Source organism: Suncus etruscus, chromosome 3 (assembly GCF_024139225.1).
Source record: "Suncus etruscus isolate mSunEtr1 chromosome 3, mSunEtr1.pri.cur, whole genome shotgun sequence".
NCBI classification, from domain to species: Eukaryota; Metazoa; Chordata; class Mammalia; order Eulipotyphla; family Soricidae; genus Suncus; species Suncus etruscus.
Window position 1 is genome coordinate 91,552,464 of NC_064850.1, and position 26,435 is coordinate 91,578,898.

At 39.9% G+C, this 26,435-nt stretch overlaps 1 protein-coding gene across 1 annotated transcript in view; it reads left to right on the top strand.

Moving 5' to 3' along the window:
- Positions 1 to 26,435, top strand: part of PIWIL2 (piwi like RNA-mediated gene silencing 2) — a 74,491-nt gene that overhangs the window by 8,296 nt on the left and 39,760 nt on the right. Inside the window, exons 5-10 of the mRNA XM_049769440.1 lie at positions 2,487 to 2,597; positions 7,320 to 7,437; positions 8,675 to 8,799; positions 10,142 to 10,222; positions 10,524 to 10,637; positions 22,500 to 22,688. Coding sequence (XP_049625397.1) covers positions 2,487 to 2,597; positions 7,320 to 7,437; positions 8,675 to 8,799; positions 10,142 to 10,222; positions 10,524 to 10,637; positions 22,500 to 22,688 — 738 coding nt within the window. The remainder of the gene's footprint in view (positions 1 to 2,486; positions 2,598 to 7,319; positions 7,438 to 8,674; positions 8,800 to 10,141; positions 10,223 to 10,523; positions 10,638 to 22,499; positions 22,689 to 26,435) is intronic.

The window sequence follows — 26,435 nt, forward strand, 5'->3', positions numbered from 1 at the left end:
TCCTGTTTTTGTTCTTTGGGTCACACCTGGCAGCACTTGGGTTACTTTGGTTCTGCACTCAGGAATCACTCCTGGCAGGTTCCAGGGACCATATAGGATGCCAGGGGTCAAACCTGAATTCATCCCTGGTCAGCCCTGTCCTACTGTGCTATGGCTCCAGCCCTATTGTCTTGTTTTTGAAACTTTTTGTTAAAGGAAAGAATGACTAAAGAAGGGGCTGGAGAGATAGCATAGCGGTAGGACAGTGGTTCGAATCCCAGTATCCCATATGGTCCCCAGAGTCTGCCAGGAGCGATTTTTGAGCGCAGAGCCAGGAGTAACCGCTGAATGCTGCTGGGTGTAACCCAAAACCCAAAACCCAAAACCCAAAAAAAAAAAAAAAAAAAAAAAGAATGACTAAAGAGGTAGGACAATTCCTGATGAAGTGAAATAGAGCTAACAAACGAATACAACCAGGGCCACAGCAATAGCACAGTGGCAGGGCATTTGCCTTGCATGTGGCCAACATGGGACCAACCCAGGGTCGATTCCTGGCATCCCATATGGTCCCCCAAGTCTGCCAAGAGCTCTTGCCAGGAGTAATCCCTGAACACTGCCGGGTGTGGCCCCCTCAAAAAACAAACAAAAAGAATACAACCACAGAGTAAATTCAGATTTTTTGGGGGAAGGGCACACTTGGTGACTCTCAGAGGTTACTCCTGGCTCTGTGCTCAGAAATTACGCCTGGCAGCTTGGGGCACCATATAGGATGCTGGGGGTGTAACCGAAGTCAGCTGTGTGCAAGGAAAATTTACCCACTCTGCTATTGAATACTTTGGCCCTTACTTATGACTTTATAACATTTCCTTCCCAGTTAAGAATTTAGACAATTTCTTATGTTAGAGAAAGGTTACTTAAAAATACTGTTGTGAAGAAAAAGAAAAGAAAGGAAAAAAGAAAAAGAAAGAAAAAATACTGTTGCAGGACCTATTGTACAGCTGGTAGGGACCTTGACTTGGATGTGGCAACTGTGTTTGATACCTAGTACCCCATATGATCCCTGAGCTCTCCAGGAGGGATCCCTGATTACAGAGCCAGGAGGAAACTGGACACTGCCAGGTATGCCCTCAAACCAAAATCTAAAGTAAAAAAAAACAAAAATCTGTCTGCCACATGGCTGAGATGGCTGAATATTGAGAACATAGGCTTATTCTGTTGGAAACTATGGCTTAATATCTGCCACTACAGGTTATATTCACCCCCCTCCTTTTCCCTCCCTCTCTTTCACCTTTCCCTTCTCCTCTCCTTCCCTCTCTCTTCCTTCTCCCTCCTTCCCTCTCCCCTTCTCTCCCCATCTCTCCCTCTTTTCCTCATTTTGCCTCTCCACTCCCCTTCTCACTTTTTCTCCCCCTATGCTCTCCCTCTCCCCCTTTCCGAACTTCCTTTCTCTTCTTTTCTCCTTCCTTCTCTCTCTCTTCCTCTCTGTCCCTCTTTCCCTTTTCCTCCCTTTCTGTCTCTCTCCTTCTCCCTGGCACACAAATATCTCTCCCCCCCCCAAGAAAATATACTATTGCAGTAATTTTTTTTTGGGGGGGTGATTATTTGTGCCACAGTGCTCAGGGCTTACTTCTGGCTCTCTGCTTAGGGATCACTCTGTAGGCTCTGAAACCATATGGGGTGCTGGAATCAATCAGTGCCAATTTGTGCAAGGCAAGTACCTTACCTGCTCTACTATCCTTTCTAACCCCTAGAACTAATTCTTAAGTTTATCTAATTTATTCCAGTTAAGTTATTAGAAGAGGAGGTAAACATTCTTCTTCTTTTTTTTTTGTTTTGGTTTTTAGGTCACACCCGGCAGTACTCAGGTTACTCCTGACTCTACGCTCAGATTGTTCCTGGCAGGCTCAGGGGACTACATGGGATGCCGGGATTCGAACCACTGTCCTGCATGCAAAGCAATGCCTTGCCTCCATGCTATCTCTCTGGCCCCTAAGGTGAACATTCTAATTAGAAATTGCAGGGTCTGGAGGGATAGGGCATTTGCCTAGCATGCAGCCAACCTGGGTTCAAATTCTGGCATCCCATATGGTTCCCTGAGCTTACCAGGAGTGATTCCTGAGCACAGAGCCAGGAGAAACCTCTCAGCACTGCTGGGTGTAGCCCAAGGTAAACAAAAAATTACAAACAAATTCATTTTCTAACCTTTAAAGCTTGTTTTCTTTTTTAAATTTGATTCTTGGCTTGTGTATCTGTGAGCAAATAAATATGTATGTATGAAATATGTATGAAAATGTGTCAAATATGCCCCAATCTGTGTGTGCGTAGGTAGGTTGATTTGGTTTTGGTTTTGGTTTGGGCATATGTTGGTTATTTTGATTATGTCATTGTAAGTGGTGATGGCGTGTATGTATAATAAAGACCATTCCCAGAACTTAAAACATACAATGAAAATGCTCTGAAATACATTCCTGGCCTTCTTGTTTTTGTTTTCTATTTTTATTTTCCAGAGAGATTTTTGTGAAACAAGGATCAAAAGGAACACCTCAACTTTTAGGACTAAATCTTATCAAAATACAGTGTCATAATGAAGCAGTTTATCAATATCATGTGACTTTCAGGTAATATTCACACCTTTCTTTGCATTGTTCTTTGCTTGGAGATGAGTAGTAAAAGACTGGGAATAATAAGGATTTTTGTTTGTATTCATGTAAATTTGTAATGGTCACAATAATACGTGTCCTCAATTCTTTGCAATAAATTTAAAATTAACTTTATTTTGTATTTATATATATATATACATATATTTTTTTTGTTTTGTTTTTTGGGCCACACCTGGCATTGTTCAGGGGTTACTCCTGGCTGTCTGCTCAGAAATAGCTCCTGGCAGGCACGGGGGACCATATGGGACACCGGGATTCGAACCAACCACCTTTGGTCCTGGATCGTCTGCTTACAAGGCAAACACCGCTGTGCTATCTCTCCGGGCCCTATTTTGTATTTATATTAACAACTAATGTTTTAGTGGGTCAGTAAGTATATTGATACGTTAATAAAAATTAAATTTAGAGTCTTTTACTTGATTTGCTGAGGAAAAACTAGATTAAGAGAACAAAGGACTAAGAGTGATTCTAGTGGTAACTTAGTCAGCAAAGTGTATGACTTTGGTGAGCTATGCACATACGCACAACCACCAAGTTTGAATCTCCCAGACTCCACAACAATAACTAACAAATAATGATAAAATAACAAAGGAGAACATAGGCTATTTGTAAAAATATTATGATGAAAGGAAAGAGAAACTAAATGATACGGAGGGTTGCTTTAGAGCAGGGGTCTCAAACTCAATTTACCTGCGGGCCGCAGGAGGCAAAGTCGGCGTGATCCTTGAGTGCAAAGTCAGTAGTAAGCCTTGAACATTCGGGGGTGTGACCCAAACAACTAAAACAAAACAAAACAAAAAAATATTCCTCTAGGGCCACGAAACGTTGTACGGAGGGTCGTTTGCGGTTTGAGACCCCTGCTTTAGAGATTTCCTAGCATGAGAAAGGATAGCTGACAAATCAGACTTATGTGATGAATTAGAAGATAAAATCTCCACAGAGAATAGTGAGAATGGGTCTGTTCTGGAATCTAAGGAAGAACCTGTTCTCTGGATATGAATTGACAATGAAACAAAATTATGAGGTTTTGCAGGTTTCTGCACTGAATTGGGTTATGGAGAAAGCTTGGATTCTGTATAAAGATTTTAGATCTGGACTTTTGAAGCTACAATATGAAGAGGATGTCAGACCATTAATACTGTTGAGAGGTTGTATTATAGTGACCTAGTATACTTCCACATACTTCATGAAAGGGCTCTAGAAAGATTTATTTATTTATTGTTTGAGGGTATAGTACTTTTATGTGTATAAGTATCTGTATAATAGTAATTGAGTTGTAACAGAAACTGGATATTCTATAAAGACATTTATTACTTTTCCCTTAACAGAAAAAAAAAGATAACCTGGTATAATGTCTGGAAGAATAGAATCTAACATTAAAGACAGTTGTATTTGGATAATGGAATTAGATTCCTTTTTTTTTTCTTGTGGGCCTCTGAAACAGTATGATACAGCTACTCCCTGTGAAACTAAATCCAGCCAGCATTTCAATGCTGGGGTCGAGGATATGGCGCTATTTTGATGCTGTCAGGGATCACCAGGACAGCACTGTGTTGCTTGGACTCATATTAGTTATGCTCAAAAGTTTGGTCCTGGATGATGAAATTAGGTTTTAGTTTAATCTTTTATAATTTTTTTAGTGGTCACACTGGTTCTGCACTCAAAAATCATTCCTGGCAGGCTCAGGTGACTATATGGGATGCTGGAAGTCAAACCTGGGTCAGCTGTGAGTAAGGCAAATGTCCTGCCTGCCTGCTGTGCTATCACTCCAGCCCCATCTTTTTTTTTTAATTTAATTTGATTTTTTTGTTTGTTTTTGGGTCATACCCGGCAACACTCAGGAGTTACTCTTTGCTCCACGCTCAGAAATTACCCCTGGCAGGCACCGGGGATCAAATGGGATGCCGGGATTCAAACCACTGTCTGTCTGCATACAAGGCAAATGCCCTACTTCCATGCTATCTCTCCAGCCCCTAATTTAATTTTTTAAATAATATCTTTATTTAAACACCATGATTACAAACATGATTGTAGTTGGGCTTCATTCATAAAAGGAACACCCCCTTCACCAGTGCAACAGTCACACCACCAGTGCCCCTGAACTACCTCCTCCCCCATCTTGTGCCTGCATTCGAGATAGTCATTCTACATCTCTTACTCATTAACATTGTCATGGTAATTGTTAGTGTAGTTATTTCTCTAACTGCATTCACCACTATTTGTGAGCCATTCCTCCGGCTCTCATCTCTGGACATTATTGCAATAATGTTTTTTTTTTTTCTTAAAACCCATAGAAAAGTGATACTATTCTGTCTCTCTCCCTCTGACTTATTTCACTCAGTATTATAGTTTCCATGTCCATCCATTTATAGGAAAATTTCATGACTTCATCTCCTGACAGCTGCATATTATTCCATTGTATATATGTACCAGAGTTTCTTTAGCCATTCATGTGTTGAAGGGCATTTTAGTTGTTTCCAGATTCTGGCTATTGTAAATAGTGCTGTAATGAATAGAGATGTGAGGAAGGGATTTTTATATTTTGTTTTTGTATTCCTAGGGTATATCCCTAGGAGTAGTAAAGTTGGATCATATGGGAGCTCAATATCCATTTTTTTGAGGAATCTTCATATTGTTTTCCATAAAGACTGGACTAGAAGGCATTCCCACCAGCAGTGAATGAGAGTTCCTTTAACTCCACATTTCTGCCATCACTGATTGTTCTTGTTCTTTGTGCCAGTCTCTGCGGTGTGAGATGTTATCTCATTGTTGTTTTGATTTGCATCTCCCTGTGATTAGTGATGTGGAGCATTTTTTATGTGCCTTATGCCGTTTGTATTTCTTCTTTGAGAAATTGTTCATTTCTTATCACCATTTTGTGTGTGTGTGTGTGTGTGTGTGTGTGTGTGTGTGTGTGTGTGTGTGTGGTTTTTGGGTCATACTTGGCAGTGCTCAGGGGAAACTCCTGGCTCCATGCTCAGAAATTGCTCCTGGCAGGCACGGGGGACCATATGGGAAGCTGGATTCGAACTGATGACCTTCTGCATGAAAGGCAAATGCCTTACCTCCATGCTATCTCTCTGGCCCCTTTTATCACCATTTTTTGACAGGGTTAGATTTTTTTGTCTTGCTAAGTTGTCAGTACCTTGTATATCTTAGATATTAGCCCCTTGTCTGATGGGTATTGGGTGAATAGTTTCTTCCATTCTGTGAGTGGCTTTTGTATCCTAGGAACTATTTCCTTTGAGGTGCAGAAGCTTCTCAGCTTAATATAGTCCCATCTGTTTATCTTGCTTCCACTTGTTTGAAGAGTGCTGCTTCCTCCATGAAGATCCCTTTAGTCTCAGTGTCACGGAGTGTTTTTACCTATGTGTTGTTCTATATACCTTATGGTTTTGGGTCTGAAATCAAGGTCTTAAATCCATTTGCATTTTTTGCAAGTGGCTGACCAGTTGTCCAACACCACTTATTGAAGAGACTTTCCTTGCTCCATTTTGCATTTCTTATCAAAGATTAATTGATTTATGTCTGGGGAACGAATATTCAAGTTTATTGCACTACCTGAGGGTCTGCCTTTATTCCAATATCATGTTGTTTTAATGACTATAGCTTTGTAATACAATTAAAGTTGGAGAAAGTGATGCACCGCCCCCCCCCCCATATTTCTTTTCCCAAGGGTTGCTCTAGCTATTCGCAGGTGTTTATTGTTCCAAATGAATTTCAGGAGTGTTTGATCGACTTCTTTGAAAAATGTCATGTGTTTCCTTACAGGGATTGCATTAAATCTGTATAATGCTTTGAGGGGTATTGTACTGACATTTTAATTATGTTAATCCTCCCAATCCATGAGCCGGATATGTGTCTCCATTTCCTTGTATCCTCTTTTATTTCTTGAAGCAGGGTTTTGTAGTTTTCTTTGTATAGGTCCTTCATCTCTTAGTTAGGTTGACTCCAAGATATTTAAGTTTGTATGACACTAATGTGAATGGGATTATTTTTAAATGTCCATTTCTTATCTATCATTATTGATGTACAAGAAAGCCATTGATTTTGCTTGTTAATTTTGTAGCCTGCCACTTTGCTATATGAATCTATTGTTTCTAGAAGCTTTTTGGTAGAGTCTTTAGGGTTTTCTAAATACAGTATCATGTCATCTGCAAACAGTGAGAATTTGACTTCTTCCTTTCCTATCTGGATGCTCTTGATATCTTTTTCTTTTTTTCTCTTTTTCTTTCTTTTCTTTTTTTTTTTTTTTTTTTTTTTTTTTGTTTTTGGGCCACACCCGGCAGTGCTCAGGGGTTACTCCTGGCTGTCTGCTCAGAAATAGCTCCTGGCAGGCACGGGGGACCATATGAGACACCAGGATTCGAACCAATCACCTTAGGTCCTGGGTCGGCTGCTTGCAAGTCAAATGCCGCTGTGCTATCTCTCCGGGCCCCTTGATATCTTTTTCTTGCCTAATCTCTATGGCAAGAACTTCCAGCACCATATTGACTAGGAGAGGTGAGAGAGAGAGAGAGCAGCCTTGTCTTGTACCACAGCCCCATCTTTTTGAAGTTTTTTTTTAAACCACTAGATGGAGCAGTAGTTACAGGTGACCATCTTTTGCAACTTTACTGCTCTGCAATGAAGTCTGTTGTTTGAGTGAAATTGTAGTAAAATTCCTTTATTCTTTCCTAGCCCCGAAGTGGAATGCAAAAGCATGAGATTTGGTATGTTGAAAGATCACCAATCTGTCACTGGAAATGTCACTGCTTTTGATGGATCCATTCTCTATCTGCCTATTAAGCTTCAACAAGTGAGATAAAAATAAGTTACTTTTTGGGGTAAAAAAATATAAGAATGTTCTGATGATGAGAAGTCGTAATTTCTGGAACATTATTTGAGTTGTACTTCGAGATAAGGCAGATAAAATGATAAAACTTTTATATTTTAATTCATTAAAAAGTCCCTTCTCTCAGAAGTGGGGTTGAAATCTTTAACCTCAGTGACAGATGATTTTAAATTTTAATACCCTATGGAGCTGGAGAGATAGCACAGCAGCGTTTACCTTGCAAGCAGCCGATCCAGGACCTAAGGTGGTCGGTTCGAATCCCGGCGTCCCATATGGTCCCCTGTGCCTGCCAGGAGCTATTTCTGAGCAGATAGCCAGGAGTAATTCCTCAACACTGCTGGGTGTGGCCCAAAAATAAAAAAAATTTTTTTTAATACCCTAATCAGTGGTCCTCAAACTATGGCCCACGGGCCACATATTGTATTTGTATCTGTTTTGTTTCTTCATTGCAAAATAAGATATATGCAGTGTGCATAAGAATTCGTTCATAAGTTTTGTTTTTATTATAGTCAGACCCTCCAATGGTCTGAGGGACAGTGAACTGGCCCCCTGTTTAAAAAGTTTGAGGACCCCTGCCCTAAATTTTAAGATTTCAAATTTAAATTTGAAATTTAAGGGTATGTAAAAATTGCTCAATGGGCTGACATGTTCTTTTGGGGGGTGTGCCAAACCTGGAGGCTCTCAGGGGTTACTCTTTGCTCTGAGCTCAGAAGTTACTACTTGGAGGCTCAGAGGAACATATGGGATGCCAGTGATTTAACCTAGGTTGTTCATGTTCAAAGCAAACACCCTAATCACTGTGCTATTTCTCTAGTCCCAGAAATAATATTTTTCCTGGTTCTATCCCTGAGCCACATAGTCTCCTGAGCATCACCAGGAGCAGGCTTTCATTGATCACAATTTCATTAATAAAATTGATCATTAATACCTCAGCATCATTGTGTATGGCTCAAGGACCTCCCCAAAAAATCAAATTTGTAGCAATCTGTAGCTACTTACCCATTGAGTTTCAATAATTATCTCCTTAAATAATTGTTGTCATGCTATAGTTTTCCCATTGTGGACAGCAAAATTTGGGAGAAATAAAACATTTTAAGGTATTTTAAGAGTTCTGTAAAAACAATTGGATTAGATTAAATTTTAGTAGAATTTTATTTTATTTAGGATAAATTTATCTTTACATGCATCTACTTATTTTTAGATTCTTGAGTTAAAAAGTCAAAGGAAAACTGATGGTGGTGAGATCAATATTAAGATTCAGTTGACAAAGATTCTGGAGCCTTGGTCTGACTTATGTATTCCCTTCTACAATGTGGTTTTCCGTCGGTGAGAAAATTTTAACCTATACTCTAAAATTTTTTTTACCTCAGCTTTGTATTTGTATATTCTCTTCAAGAAGTATAGTTGGTATTAATTACATTAAAGTGTATATTTATTTGTAGATAAAAATTTGGAAATATTAAGTATGCTATTGAGGCTAATTTACAAAAAAATTATCTCAAATGATTGACCAAACCTAGATAGACAAAAGTTGGTTTAGAGGTAGCTTGATAAGGGGGATGGATTCCTTTAGATTTATCATTATTATTATTATTATTATTATTATTTTGGTTTTTGGGTCACACCCGGCTGCACTGAGGGGTTACTCCTGGCTCTCTGCTTAGAAATCGCTCCTGGCAGGCTCGGGGGACCATATGGGATGCTGGGATTCGATCTACCATCCTTCTGCGTCTAAGACAAAAGCCTTACCTCCATTGTATCTCTCTGGTCCCTCCTTTAGATTTATTTAAAAAAGTTAAAAGCATCTATCTATTGTATATATTTAATGTTGTTAGGTAAAGGGTGACTTGAAGAGGTAGTATGCAAAAATTATTAGTAGAAGCACTTTTTCTAGACTTCAATGAATTATAGAAATCTTTTAATATTTTTTTTACTTAAAATTTTATAATTTTGAGGGCTAGATAGCACAGTGGTAGTGCTTTTGCCTTGCATGTGGCCAACCCAGGACTGATGGTGGTTCGATTTCCAGCATCCCATCTGGTCCCCCAAGCCTCCCAGGGGCAATTTCTGAGTGCAGAGCCAGGGTGTGACCCGCCCTTTTTTTTTTTTTTTTTTTTTTTATTTTAGCAAGACGTATAGGGCTGGAGAGATAGTATAATGGGTAGGGCGTTTGCCTTGCACACAGGTGAGCTGGATTCGATTCCTGGTATCCCGTATGGTCTCTTAAGCCTGCCAGGAGTTATTCCTCAGTGCAGAGCCAGATGTAAGCCCTAAGCCCCTAAGAACTGCTATTATAGCCCCAAAACCCCTCAAAAAAGGAAAAGAAAAGATTCTTATACCACCTTTTATTCTGACACAATAAACCTAGCTGCTATCTAAATTCTAAACTGTCAGTAACAAACATAACTTTCTATGCCATATTGGTACTTAGAAATGGATAAATACTCTTGAGATCTTTTTATTTAATGGTAAAATTATATATATATATATATATATATATATATATATATATATATATATATATATATATATATAAATTGAACCTTGGAAATCAACCCATTCTGGCCCCCTAGGTAAAAAATTTCTAAAGGTAAATGTAGCAAAGGATAGAAAGAAAAAGCATGATTTCTTTTAACGTTTCTCATGAAAATTTTGTTCTTTGTTTCAGGGTAATGAAACTTTTAGATTTGAAGCTTGTAGGGAGAAATTTCTATGACCCTACAAGTGCTATGGTACTACAGCAGCATAGGTTGGTAATGTTTTCCCTTTTCTTGCTTTTAAATGTTTTGGAAGAAAATTTTTTCATCACCATATGTTGGAGATTTATATTTTTCTTTATGAAGTAAATATAGTTTATTTAAATATCTTCCATCATTTGTGTTTACTATGTTCCAATAATGTTGATTTAATTTAATGTGATTTCTGATACTTTCTCATTATGATTAGGGAGGACAAAACGTATTCAAAGTACTGTTTGAAGTTGGGTACCAGTGGGAGTTTTTGTGCTGCTTTTATAAAGATCCATAGCTAGAGCCCCTCTTTTTGTTCAGATTGCAGATCTGGCCAGGCTATGCAGCTAGCATTCGTAGGACAGATGGAGGTCTTTTCCTGCTAGCTGACGTCACCCATAAGGTCATTCGGAATGATTCTGTACTGGATGTCATGTGAGTGAATGACAAGCTCTACCTCTAAGAAGCTGATATTTCTCTGAAAAGTTTAGTAATAACTATTGACAAATACAGATTAGCCACTATATATTTGGGTTTTAAAATGTATACCAGATTAAGAATACTTGGGCCGGAGCGATAATTTGCCTTGCATGTGGCCAACACAGGACAGACCCTGGTTTGAATCCTGGCATCCCATATGGTCCCCAGCCTTCTAGGAGCAATTTCTGAGCACAGAGTCAGTAGTAACCTCTGAGCACTGCTGGGTGTGACCCAAAGTCAAAAACAAAAACAAAGAAAAGTACTGTTGTATGCTTATTCCTTTTATCCCACAGAGATAGGCATTTGAACAGAGAAGTGCTGAGCTTTGGAAAGAAATTATATTTAAGTCTCTGATTAAGAGACTTGAATTAATATACAAACACAACGAGTTTTGTTTAAATGTGTTGCTGTAATAAATATTTACTATAGTAAATATATGTATATAATTTGTAGACTACATGAAATCTCATCTTACATAAATCTATACATCTCATTTTAAATTATATACTTAGATTTAATAAGAGGGCTGAACATATTACTTTATTTTTTTATTTTTATTTTTTTGGTTTTTGGGTCACACCCAACAGTGCTCAGGGGTTACTCTTGGCTCTGCCTCAGAAATTGCTCCTGGCAGGCACGGGGGACCATATGGGATGCTGGGATTCGAACCACTGTCCTTCTGCATGCAAGGCAAACACCTTACCTCCATGCTATCTATCCAGCCCCATATTAAAGACTTTAAATAAAAACAGTATAATAAAGTATCTTAAATATTTTTAGTACATCATATATATATAAGTATCTTAACTATATAGACAAATTACCTCCTAGTAGACTTATTTTATTTTTTCTGTTTGACATTACCAAACTTACAAATTTTGATTCTATGATAATTTTATTCCTTCAACATGTATTATGAAACTTTAGCTAAACAATTTGTTTTATAATAAGTTGTTTTTAATACAATTGTTTGAGGCTCTCAACAATATTGTTGCTGAAGGGCTATCATACATATCACTTTCTCTCCTTTCAACATCCAGTTTTTGTCCACAGTGGTCATTTCCAACTATCATTGTCATAGTGGTCCCTTTTCTGCCTAACTGCACTGCCCCACTATTTGTGGCAGTCTTACTACCATACACTGGTTCTCCTGGCCCTTGTCTATTGTCTCTGGACATACCATATTATCTTATTTTTCTTGTTTGTTGGTTTGTTTTGTATCCCACAAATGAGTGCAATCATTCTTTGTCTATACCTCTGCCTCTGACTCATATTGCTTAGCATAATACTCTCCAAATCCATCCAGGTATAAGAAAATTTCATGATTTCATTTTTCCTAACAGCTGTGTAGTATTTCATTGTGTAGATGTATCACCTTTTTTTAGCCATTCATCTGTTCTCAGGCTCTTGGGTTGTTTCTAGGTTTGGATATTGTGACTGTTACTGCAGTGAATATAGGAATGCAGAGGGCTTTTCTGAAATTTGTTTTTGGGCTGTAGGGTATTTCCCTAGGAGTAATGTTGCCGGATCTTATGGAAGTTCAGTTTCTAGTTATTTTTCAGAATATGCAGATTATTTTCCAAAAAGGCTGGACCAGTGAACATTCTTTTTTTTTGTTTGTTTTTGTTTTTTGGGTCACACCCAGCAGCGTTCAGGGGTTACTCCTGGCTCTACACTCAGAAATCGCTCCTGGCAAGCTCGGGGGACTATATGGGATGCTGGGATTCGAATCACAGTTCTTCTGCATGCAAGGCAAATGCCTTACCTCCATGCCATCTCTCCTGTCCCTCAGTCGACATTCTTACCAGCAGTAAATGAGAATCCCTTTCTTCCTGCCTCCATGCCATCACTGGTTGTTCTTTTTTTTTTTTTTTTTTTTTTTTTTTTGTGATGTGTGACAGTCTCTGTGGTGTGAGATGGTATCTCACTGTTGTTTTAATGATGTGGAGGAACTTTTTTATGTGCCTTTTGCCCATCTGTATTTTTTCTTTGAGGAAATGTCTGTTCATTTCTTCTTCCCACTCTTGGAGGGGGTTAGATGCTTTTTTTATTGCTATGTTCTATCAGTGCCTTGTATATCTTAGATACTAACTCCTTTTTAGATGGGTATTGGGTAAATAGTTTCTCCCATTTTGTGGGGAATTTTTGTATCCTCTTAGTTTTCTTTGAGATGCTTCTTAGTTGATTTCCTTGGTCAGTAGTAGAGAAACTTCTTCCTTTTTTGGGGTGGGGGCATACCCAGCAGCATTCAGGGGTTACTCAGAAATCGCTCCTGGCAGGCTCATGGGGACATATGGGATGCTGAGGATTGAGCCTGGGTTGGTCCTGAGTCGTCTGCATGCAAGGCAAATGCCCTACCTGTCCTATTGCTCTGGCCCTGAAACTATTCTTTTTATATTGTGGGTAGATATATAAAATGTTTCAGTGACTGTTTTTGACTGTAATTGATTCTTTTTTTTTTCTTATTGGGCCACACCCGGCAGCACTCAGGGGTTATTCCTGGCTCTGTGCTCAGAAATCACTTCTGGCAGGCTCAGGGACCATATGGGATGTAGGGAATAGAACCCAGGTCCATCCTGGGTCTGCAGTGTGCAAGGCAAATGCCCTATCACTTTGCTATCTCTCCAGCCCAATAATTAATATAATTGATTCTTTTTTTTATAATTTTTTTATTTTGAATTATGAGAACAAAAGATGCAAAGAAAGAGGATAAGGTAAAGTTACAGTGGAAGGACAATCACCCATAACATAATTATCAGAAGAAGTCCCCTTGCTGATATCTTAACTTTGAACTTTCACCAAAGAAAGTTAAGATAAATAAAACAGAATCCATGTGCAATTACTTTGTCCCTCAAGTCCCCAGATTGTAGCACATTATAATATTTCTTAACAGCACACAAGGCAATCTAAAGCCATCAAACTTACGTAACTCCTTAAACATTAGAGGCATAGTATTTTTTACATTTCCATGTACATGCATATTAGCTTAAGTTAACCTCAAATTTTAAGTGGGTGCATTTTAAGGATTAGAGTCAAAGGAGCACAGTAAAAACGGTGTTAGAGTGGCAATTGTTGTTTGCATAGGCCCACCAAAATATGAGAGGCATGGAAAGGAATAACCTTGGCCTAAATACAAAGAGATCCTACCCCTGAAGTTTCCTGGCATAAGACCAGCTCTAGGCCTCAGGAAAGTTATCGTTCGATCCAAGACATTGTCTGTAGTGCCAACACACTTTTCACACAGTCTCTGTTGTTGGTCTCATGTTTCTGTATTAAAGATTCTGGAATCTGCATGTCCTACATTGAAGTCATGATGTGGAGTGCCTTCTCGTTTCACCTCACCATGAAAGGGCAATGCAGGAAGCCCTTTCCTGTAAGCAGGTTGTTGTTGTTAAGTCTTCTCAGTGTTAAGGGAAGTCTCTTTTGAGCAGGACGATGTCTGAGCAGTGGTAGGGTCTTCCGTGGTAGAGGATTGCTTCCAGGTGATGTTATAGACAAACCTCACAATTAAGGGGCAATACAGCAAGCCCTGTCCAGTAAGCAGGTCTTTGTTCTTGTTGTCTTCTCAGTGTTAAGGGGTGTTTCTTTTGAGTAGATGTCAGAGCAGCTGTAGGGTCTTTCCTGGTACAGGAATGCCACCAGGTGATGTTATATACAACCTTGGATGTTTTGTAAATGTCTTCTGTAGATCAAGGGGTGAATGGAGAATGCCCATTCTTCTGAGGCCTGTGCCAGGTCTTTATGTCAATGTTCAGGGTGTAAGGTCTCATTGCACTACAAGATTTGTGTGTTCCCATTTTTATTAGATAAGAACTTATTGGTATGTATAGTATTTTTCCATGTTAGTGTGCCTACACAAACAAGATATAAAGCCACGTGGTGCTATCAGATATATGGGGGCATAAGAACATTTCCAACAAGACCCATGACTTGGTTCAAACATAAGTATTAAACTGAGGGATTCTTTCACACCAAATTCCATATTGAGCAGTTCACAAAGAGAAGATAAAAAACATGGGGGGGGTGCTGGAGAGATAGCATGGAGGTAAGGCGTTTGCCTTTCATGCAGGAGGTCATCGGTTCGAATCCCGGCGCCCCATATGGTCCCCTGTGCCTGCCAGGAGCAATTTCTGAGCCTGGAGCCAGGAATAACCCCTGAGCACTGCCAGGTGTGACCCAAAAACCAAAAAAAAAAAAAAACCAAAAAAAAACATGGGGGGGGATCATCACTGTATAAGAAAGTATTTAGCAAAAGTTATAGCCGTCAAAGAAAACACCCATAAAATGTTGAAAAGATATGTGTCCTTTTTATGCCTTTTAAAATAGTTGGGTGGGTGTTAACTCTAGGGCACCACTTTGGTCTGTGACTTAGGACTCAACAGTACTTAAGTTAGAAAGGGTATAAAAGGAGTAATGATGATAGGAGTTAAAGAAGTTAAAGAGAAATATGAACTTATGAAGGGGTATGCAAAAGGGCAGAGTACAAAATGGACATTCTGCATACATAAAAACATAATTCAATGATAGTGAGTACTATTAAAGTTTCTTGTGAGAGTACTATTAAAGTTTCTTGTGAGAGTACTATTAAAGTTTCTTGTGAGAGTACTATTAAAGTTTCTTGTGAGAGTACTATTAATGTTTCTTGTGAGAGTACTATTAATGTTTCTTGTGAGAGTATTATTAATGTTTCTTGTGCGCGTGGGGGCAATAGCCCCCACGCGATTTTGAAAATGTAGACTGGACAGAGATTACCAGTGCCAGCCAAACCTCCTCCTGCTAGACTCCCGGCTCCCAGGAAGGAGAGATCCTTCAAGAAGCTGGGAGACCAGAAGCTCAGAGCCCCACCCAGACCCTCCCTAAGGAGCCGCATGGATAGTGGGGGAAGGCCTAGGGTACCTTCAAGCTCCACCAAGGGACCCAACTCACCGGCTTGCCCAGGCGTTTGGCCCGGGGAAGCCCTGGAGATCTGGAGCAAGGCGGCAGAGGGGTGCTGGGGTTACCCAAGTCCCGCACCCCCCCTAGGCCTGGCCAAGCAGGCCTCCGGCATGGCGGGGGCCTGCCAAACCTCCTCCTGCTAGACCAATATAATTGATTCTTAAAATGAAATATATAGGACTAGGATGTTGCTATTTGTGATGCCCAGAGTTTGATTCTCAGTTATAAAAAAAAAAAAAAACCCCTAGAGTGGGGCTTAGGGGGTGGAGTTTGATCTGGTGGGTGGCAGATAGCTGCTCAGTTATACTCAGGCTGTCACTGGAAATTTCATACCAGTCTACATTTTGCAAACCGCTCGGGGGCTAGCGCCCCCGCGCGAACATTTGCTTCTCCCAACCATCAGTACCCCAGATTTACCCTTCTTAACTTTAGTAACACATAGTTTTAATCTCTGACCTAAGACATACAGTAGTTTAACAAATCCCAGAACTATTTAGAAGGACACAAATTGAACACATATATCTTTTGAATATTTTATGGTTATTTTCTTTAACTGATGTAACTTTCTATATATTTTTCTACCATGTTTCCATCCACTTTTCATCTTGTCTTTTCTTTGTAAGCTGTTTAGTAAGGATTGTTGTTGGAACTGTCCCTCAGTTTGATGCCTATGATTGAACTATGTCATGGAAATTGCTGGTCTTGTTCCTATTGCCTCCAGATGCACCAATAACGCTTCATGGCATTGATCCTTGTTTGCATAGACACATTAAAATGGGAAAACACCATACATATAGATAAGTTCTTATCTAATAAATCTCAGTACAATGTACCTTACACCCTGAACATTGATATAATGAACTGGCACAGGCCTCAGAAGAATGGTCATCCATTCACGCCAGAACCAGGCAAGCTATCTACGAAACATCCAAGGTCTTTTATAGCAACAGCTGGAAGCAGTCCTCTACCAGGAAAGACACTACCAAGGGTCTGACATCGACCTCCTAAAAAGAGACTTCCGTTTACACTGAGAAGACTTGACAACAACAATGACCTGCTCTACAGGACATGGTTCTCTCTAGTACCCCTTAAGGGTGAGGTGAAACGAGAGCATGCTCTGCACCATCCTGACTGCAATATGGGATATGCAGACTCCAGGATCTTTAATACAGAAGCATGATACCAACAACAGAGACTATGTGAGGAATGGAGGTGTATTGCCACTACAGACGATGACTTGAATTGGACAAACTAGTTTGCCTGGAGCCCAGAGTCAGTCCTGTGCCAGGAAACTTCAGGGGTAGGGTCTCCTTGTATTTAGACCATAATTTGTCTTTCCATGTCCCTTATGTTTTGGTGGGCCTATGCAAACAAATGCCACTTTAATACCGTTTTTTGCTAAGTTCCCTTGACTCCAATCCTTAAGAAAAACAACCCACTAAAACTTTTGAGGTTAACTTAAACTAGTAAGCATGTGCATGGAACTAGAGAAATGTACTTTGCCCTCAATGTTTAAAGAGTTACATAAGTCTAATGTCTTTAGATTATAATGTGTGCTGCTAAGAAACAGTATGTACTACAACTGGGGATTTGAGGGACAAAGTAATTGTATTGTACATGGGTTTAGTTTTGTTTTTCTTAATGTTCTTTGGCTGAAAGTTCAAGGCTGGGATATCATCGATGGGAATACCGTGAATTTTGTTTATGGGTGATTGGGCTTCCACTGTAACTTTACCCTTTCCTCTTTCTTTGCATCTTTGTTGTCATAATTAAAATTAAAAAATAAAAAAAATTAAATTAAAAAAAAAACCCAAACTAAAATGCACTATATGATCTTGCTATTGACCATTTTCACAAAGAAATGAAAATTTAAGCGTCACCCACAACTGGTACACAAGTGTTCAGAAACAGCTTTATTTGTATAGCACAAAAGTAGAAAGAAAAAAATATCCTTCAGTAAATGATTAAACAAACTGGTATCCCTATAAAATGATAAATACTACTCAATAATAGAAAGGGATATGCTGCTCATGCACATAATAATCTGATGATTCTCCAGTATGGTTAATGAAAAAAATATCAGTCTTGAAATATTGAATGGTAAAATCACGTTTATGACAACACTATAAAGGGAGAAAACATTATTTTTTTGCAAAAAGATTTAGTGTGTTCAGGAAAAAGGAAAAGGGGAAGAATATGAATGGTGAGATAACATGAAATAGTTGCTTTGTGGTGATAGGAAACAGTTATGTGGCTACTAGTAGATATGAGTCTATAAATTAAATAAAATTGCCTAGACCAAAAGTTTTTACAATTGAATAAAGTATGTATAGTCTAATAAATTTAAAACTGTGTACCATTATCAATCACATAATATATATGTAGGGCTGGAGAGAGTACAGAGGGTAGGGTGAGATGTTTGCATGTGGCTGATTTGCGTTTGAATCCAGCACTGTATATGGTCTTCTTTTTTTGTTTTTTACTTTTTTGGACCACACCCAGTGATGCTCAGGGGTTACTCCTGGATATGTGCTCAGAAATCACTCCTGGCTTGGGGGACCATAAGGGACGCTGAAGGATCAAACCCTGTCCATCCTAGGTTAGTGTGTGCAAGGTAAATGCCCTACTGCCTGTGCCCCATCACTCCAGTCCCATGTCTATGGTCTTAAAGCCCTATCAGCACTGAGCCCTGAGCACAAAGCCTGGGGTAAGCTCTGTGTGGCCCCCAAACAAAACAACAACAAAGGGTAGTATTACATGCAAATTCTATAAGTTTCCATGAATTTTATAACTATTTGAAATAATTTACCATTTTTTAATGCCACTAAGTTCTATATCATCATAATCTTGATGTTCTAACTTTTAATTCTCCTCTTTCCATTGTTTTCATATCGAGGGTTACATAGCTTGGGTGTGATTTCTCAGGTTTATACTTGTGGCATCAGGCATCATATTTTAAATTTGAACTTACGCTGGTGCCAGGCATTGAACCCAGGTTGGCTGTATGCAAATTAAGTACCTTACCCGCCGTACTCTCTTTCTGGCCTCCTTCTTACTAAAATAACTGTCATTTTTTTTTTACCTATCTCTTGTTTCTGATGGAAAAGGCTAGGGCGAAAGTATTTGGAGATAAAATTGATATTATCACAAATTTTCTGGAGTGATTTCTGAGTGCATAGCCAGGAGTAACCCTGAGCATCACTGGGTCACTGGGTGTGGACCAAAACCAACTCCCCCTCAAATGTTCTGGAAATAGTACGATAATTACCTAAATATGAATTCTATATTAGTGGTTACTTTTTACTCAGTAATTATTTACAGGTATATACATAGGTGATTTCATTTATATAACATGTTATATACACATTGAATTATTTTTAATTCTTTATATTTAAAATAATAGATAGGACAAAGTGAAATATTTACATGGGCCTTGTTAATAAGCCAGTTCTAATAATTCACAACATAACAAATATAGAGTATATATTTTTGTTACTGTTACAATATTAACAGAGATTTAGTAATGTGGGACAGTAGCAGAAATTAACTCAGACTCAGAACTTCACACATGACAAAGCATGAGCTCTTACCACTGAAAATCCCCAGGCCTTGTATCTGTTATGTAGTAAGCCCTATGATGATTGTGGTGATTATGGTGACAAGAGTCAACATGGTTCTGTCTCTTATCTTTGTTTCTCATATGTGCTTTCTCTGAATTCTCTAAATCACATTGTTAGTGATTTTACTTCTAGTTTCTTAAATTGTAGGTTATAAAGACTGGAGTGATAGCATAGCTGTAGGATGTTTGCCTTGCATGTGGCCGACCCAGGATGGACCTGGGTTTGATACCTGGCATATGGTACCCATATGGTACCCCAAGCCAGGAGTGATTTCTGAGCTCAAAGAGCCAGGAGTAGCCATGAGCATCACTGGGTGTGGCCCCAAAACAAAAACAAAAACAAAACAGAACAAAAACAAAAGTTAAAAGACAAGAGTCACCTGAGGATAAATTTAAGGTAAATACATATTTACCTAAATATTCTTTTTTTTTTTTCTTTTAGCAGTGGTTGTAACATATAGAATAGATTTGACTCTTTAGACTCGAGTCTTTTTTTTTTTTTTTTTTTTGGGTCACACCTGGCAGCCCTCAGGGGTTACTCCTGGCTCTATGCTCAGAAATTGTCCCTGGCAGGCACAAGGGACCATATGGGATGCCGGGATTTGAACCACTGTCCTTCTGCATGAAAGGCAAATGCCTTACCTCCATGCTATCTCTCTGCCCCCCCCTTTTTTGATTCAGCACTCTCTTCCTGACTATTTTTAATGACATAAAAGGGACATGCATATATGAATATCCTAGATGTATTCCCTTAACTGCTGTAACTCTTATTGAATATCCCCTTATACAGTGACAACTGTACCCACTGGTTTTGTTTGTTTGTTTTTCTTTCTTTGTGATTTGTTTAACATGGAATTATGGTAGAAGAGTCTTTTCCTTTAAAATTTATGTTAGAACCAAGTTAAGGGGATTGTTGGACTTGTTCCCTCAGCTCCCCAGAGGCACCAATAATACATTATGGCATTGTTTCTCTTTTGCATAGGCACATTAAAATGGGAAAATACTACATATGTAAACAAGTTATTATCTAATATATATAGGAACACAAATTTTGTAATGCATTTAGGCCTTATATTCTGAACACTGGCATAATGACTTGGCTCAAGCCTCCGAAAATGAGCATTGCCCATACACCCCTGAACCATTGACCATCTATGGAAACGACCACAATTGTCTACATCACCAGGGAGACCCTGCCACTACCCTGACATTGACTTCACTCCAAGGAGTGTTCTCTTGACACCCAGATGACTCAGCGACAGCAGCAATTTGCTTGCCAGGCAGGACACTCCACATCTGATGGTGAGGTGAAACTGGAGGACTCTCCACATCCTGACTTTGATGAAACACAGAAAACAGAATCCTTCTGGCAAAGAAACCAGAATCTTTACAGAAATCAGACAGCTAATGTGTGAAAAAATTTCACCACAGAGAATGACTCCGGTTGGACAACCTAGTATACCTGGAGCCCAGAGTTGGTCTTATGCCAGAGAACTTCAGGGATAAGGTCTCTTTGTATTTAGGACAAGGCTTTTTTCCCATTTTACCTATATTTTGCTGGGCCTATGCAAACAACAACACTTGCCACTCTCACACCGTTATTGCTGTATTTTTTTTAACTTATCGTGTGTGTGTGTGTGTGTGTGTGGTTTTTGGTTCACACCCGGCAGTGCTCAGGGGATACTCCTGGCTCCATGCTCAGAAATTGCTCCTGGCCCGCACTATGGGATGCCGGGATTCGAACTGATGACCTTCTGCATGAAAGGCAAACGCCTTACCTCCATGCTATCTCTTCGGCCCCTCTTATCCTTTTTTTTTTTTTTTTTTTTTTTTTAAAGAAGAGCTTACTAAACTTTCTGCTGGTGCTTTAATGAACTCATTGTGAGTCAATACTTTTCAGAATTATTGGGGCCGGGCGGTGGCGCTAAAGGTAAGGTGCCTGCCTTGCCTGCGCTAGCCTTGGACGGACCGTGGTTCGATCCCCCGGTGTCCCATATGGTCCCCCAAGCCAGGAGCAACTTCTGAGCGCATAGCCAGGAGTAACCCCTGAGCGTTACCGGGTGTGGCCCAAAAAACCAAAACCAAAAACAAAAACAAAAAACAAAACAAAAACAAACAAAAAAAACCAGAATTATTCTTTCCTTTCTCTTCCATCTCTTTAGTTTTTCTTTCAACTTTGTATTTAAAAAAAAAAACAAAAAAGCATGTTGCTTTGGTCTTCCTAAAAATGTACTATTATCAGTTATGTCAACTATGTAATGCATTTTCTTTAAATAAATTAAAAAAATTATTCCTGGCATACTTGAGGATCATGTGGCATGCTGGAAATTGAATGTAGGTCAGCTACATGAAGGCAAATGCCCTGCCCACTGTGCTATCACTCCAGCCCCACCATTGGTATCTTCTGATAGTAATTAACCCCTTAATCAGGAAAGAGCAAAAGTAGTTTTTTTTTTTTTTTTTTTGGGTCACAGCCTGCAGCACCCAGGTTATTCCTGGCTCTGAACTCAGAAATTGCTCCTGTCAGGCTTGGGGGACCTTATGGGATGCCAGGATTCAAACCAGGGTCCATCCTGGGTCAATTGCATACAAGGCAAACATCCTACCACTGTGCTATCACTCCGCACCCCCCCCCCCAAATAGTTATATTTTAAAATTCTTTCTTGTTCTGGGCTACAACGATAGTACAGTGGTAGGGCACACTTGCTTTGCACACAACTGACCCAGATTCGATTTTCAGCTTCCTACCTGGTCTTGTGTACACTGGAGGTGATCCTGAATATAGAGAGCTATGAGTAACCCCAAACATCAGAGGGGCTGTTTCTAATAATGATTATATGTAACTTCAATGATTACCTCTATCAGAGAATGTATTACTATATAATGGATTTTTTTAAATGATACCTGGTGACACTCGGGTTACTCCTGACTAGGCACTCAGAAATCACTCCTAGCTGGGGGCAGGGATCATATGGGCCATTGGGGATTGAACCTAGGTTCGTCCTGGGTCAGTCATGTGCAAGGCAAACACCCTACTGTTGTGCTATCACTCTGGCCCCTATAATTGATGTTTTAACATGATTTTTTATCTTTTTACTATTTATTTTCAGTTGTCACTTTTCTATTAAGAGTTGAAACCTTTTGATGCTATATACTATGATCATTCTCCCTTCTTATCTCCAGGGTTTACTTGTGTCCCATATTCCTTTCACATTGCTGTCTGTATCTGAATGTGATCCCAAAGTTTCTCTCTTTTTCCAAAGGCATGCCATATATCAGCAGAACAAAGAAAGCTTCCAGGAAGAGTGCACTAAGCTTCTGGTTGGCAATATTGTTATAACACGATACAACAATCGTACCTATCGAATTGATGATGTGGATTGGAATAAGACTCCAAAAGATAGTTTCACAATGTCTGATGCAAAGGAGATCACATTCTTGGAATACTACAGGTAAGAGAAAGAGATTCGGATTTACAGGGGGAGCCTAGTTTCCCATTCCCTAACAGGATACTTACTGAGCTACATACATACATACATACATACATACAGCATGGTACTTCTAAAAATTAGAATGAAAATGTACAAAGGGTTGAAAAATTAATTTACAGATGATCATCTATAGTTTCTTTTTCTTTTTCTTGTTTTTTTTTTTTGGTTTTGGTTTTGGGGCCACACTGGTGACGCTCAGGAGTTACTCCTGGCTACGCACTCAGAAATCACTCCTGGCTTGGGGGACCATATGGGATGCTGGGGGATCAAACCATGGTCGTACTTGGTCACCCACATGCAAGGCAAATGCCCTACCACTGTGCCATCACTTTGGCCCCTATAGTTTCATTTTTAAGTACTTTTGTAAATAATTTCATTAATTAATTCAGGGTTTGAATTTACATTCTGCTGGTTTTATTACAAGTTTGGTTGAAGTCACTAATCATTAACTTACCATTGTCCTTTAACTTCTGACAAACCCTTTTCTGGACTATTAGTCTTTTCTATACTCAATTACAACAACTTGGGCCTCATTTTCTACTTAAAAATATACTATGTTGCTCTCTGATCCGGGAGGCCAGCTCTTCCCAGGTATGGAGTTAGGGGACACCCCACACCGGAGGCCTTCTCCCTAGCTTGGGGGTTGTTGGGAGGCCTGGTAGGCCCACTGCCATTCCCCTATTTCTCCCCTGGACTCCAGGCCTTCTCTGGGTGCCGGCTCAGGTGGACTCTATAGTGGTCCTCAGGCTTTCCCCTTTTTTCTCCCTCCTCTAAGGGGGGGGCGCATGGAGAGGAGGGCGGGCAGATGCAGCACTGGTGTATGTTGGGACATTCACTGGTATTTTTTTTCCTCATTGGTCTCCATTTTAAAAACTGCGCGGGGGCCGTGTACCTTATATATTGAAAAGAAAAATGAGAGTATGGACTCTCAGGTTGGGAAGAGACCAGTACTCTTTTTCTACTAATTTACTCTCAGCGGCCTCTTGGCCTCTTCCTTCCTTCATTGTGTAACTGCAGTTGCTACCATACTAGATTTCTGATTAGTTCCCACTCAAATGCATTTCCCTACAATGGAACTGCGAGGAGTCATTTTGCAGACTCCAGAAGGCTAAATCACAGACATAGGGTGTGTCCAGGATTCAGCACCCTCCTCCCGACTATTTCTAATGACATAAAAGGGACATGCATATCTCCTTTCAATATTGTAGATATATTCCCTCAACCGCTATAGCTATTACTGAATATCCCCTTAAATCAGGGGTCTCAAACTCAATTTACCTGGGGGCCACAGGAGGCAAAGTCGAGGTGAGGCAGGCATAAGGGATTTCACTTACCAAATATTCACAATAAAAAATCTCATTAGTGGGGCCGGGTGGTGGCGCTGGAGGTAAGGTGCCTGCCTTGCCTGCGCTAGCCTAGGACGGACCGCAGTTCGATCCCCCGGCGTCCCATATGGTCCCCCAAGAAGCCAGGAGCAACTTCTGAGCGCATAGCCAGGAGTAACCCCTGAGCGTCACAGGGTGTGGCCCAAAAACCAAAAAAAAAAAAAAAATCTCATTAGTAAGAAAAAACATCGCATTAAACATTTGCATACCCTGAACGGAACTGCTTGGGGTATGCGAATGTTTAATGCAATTTTTTTCTTACTAATGCAATTTTTATTGTGATTAATACTGCGATATTTGAAGGCCAGCTGCGGGCCACAAAATGTTGTACAGAGGGCCGCAAATGGCCCACGGGCCGCGAGTTTGAGACCCCTGCCTTAAATGGTGATAATTGTGTCCACAGTCTTATGTCAGATTGTTTATTTTCCCCACTTTTTATCTTTTCTTCTCTTTGTGAACTATTCAATAAGGAATTTTGGTGAAAGAGTCACTCAGTTTAATGCTTATGTTTGAACCAAGTCACGGGGATTGTTGGACTTGTTCTTGCGTCCCCTGTATGCACTGATAACGCCATGTGGCATTATTCCTTGTTTGCGTAGGCACATTAAAACGGAAAATATTATACATACAAATAAGTTCTTATCTAATAGAGATAGAAACACACAAATCTTGTAGTGCAATGGGACCTTACACCCTGAACATTGACATAATGACCTGGCACAGGCCTCAGAAGAATGGGCATTCTCCATTCACCCTGGAACCAGGGAAGCTATCTATGAAACATCCAAAGTTGTCTATGACATCACCTGGAAGCAGTCCTCTACCAGGGAAGACCCTACTGCTGCTCTGACATCGATCTACTCAAAAGAGTCTTCCCTTAACACTGAGAAGACTTAACAACAATAATGACCTGCTTACTGAACAGGGCTTTCTGCATTGCCCTTTAATTTTGAACGGAAATTAGAGGATGCTCTGCACTATCCTGATTTCAATGTAGGATATACAGATTCCAGGATTTTCAGTACAGAAACATGATACCAACAACAGAGACTGTGTGAAAAGTAAAACTAGTGGCACTACAGACAATGACCTGAATTGGACAAACTAGTTTGCCTGAAGCCTAGAGTTAGTCTTATGCCAGGAAACTTCAGGGGTAGCATCTCCTTGTATTTAGGCCAAGACTTTCCCTTCCCATGCCCCCCATATTTTGGTGGGCCTATGCAAACGATAATTGCCACTCTAACATCATTTTTACTGTGCTCCTTTGACTCTAAACCTTAAAAAACAACTTAAACTTTTTTTTTTTTTTGGTTTTTGGGCCACACCCGGCATTGCTCAGGGGTTACTCCTGGCTGTCTGCTCAGAAATAAATCCTGGCAGGCACGGGGGGCCATGTGGGACACCGGGATTCGAACCAACCACCTTTGGTCCTGGATCGGCTGCTTGCAAGGCAAATGCCCGCTGTGCTATCTCTCCGGGCCCACAACTTAAACTTTTGAGGTTAACTTAAACTAATATGCATGTGCATGGAAATGTAAAAAAACTACTGTGCCTTCAAGTTTAAGGAGTTACATAAATTTTATGGCTTTAGATTGCTTGGTGTACCGCTAAGAAATGTTATAATGTACTACAATCTGGGGACTTAGGGACAAAGTAATTATACATGGGTTTGGTTTTATTTTTCTTAATGTTCTTTGACTAAGTTCAAAATTAAGGTGTCAGCAGGGGGATTTCTTCTGAGAACTCTGTTTTTGGGTGATTGTCCTTTCACTGTAACTTTACCTTGTCCTCTTTCTTTGCATCATTGTTCACATAATTAAAAATAAATTAAAAAATGAGAACTTTATAATGAGTTCTTATTTTAGAATAAAAAATACTATGTTGAGGGGCCGGGTGGTGGCGCTAAAGGTAAGGTGCCTGCCTTGCCTGCGCTAGCCTTGGACGGACCGCGGTTCGATTCCCCGGTGTCCCATATGGTCCCCCAAGCCAGGAGCAACTTCTGAGCACATAGCCAGGAGTAACCCCTGAGCGTTACCGGGTGTGGCCCAAAAACCAAAAAAAAAAAAATACTATGTTGAGAGGCCGTAGAGATAGCATGGAGGTAAAGCATTTTGCAGAAGGATGGTGGTTAGAATCCCGGCATCCCATATGATTCCCTGAGCCTACCAGGAATGATTTCTAAGCATAGAGCCAGGAGTAACCTCTGAGCACTACCGGGTGTGACCCAAAAACCAAAACACACACACACACATACACATATACTATGTTGAGTCCAGTATAGGCGGCAGCCTCATGACTCAGTCCCAGGGGATTGGTGATATAT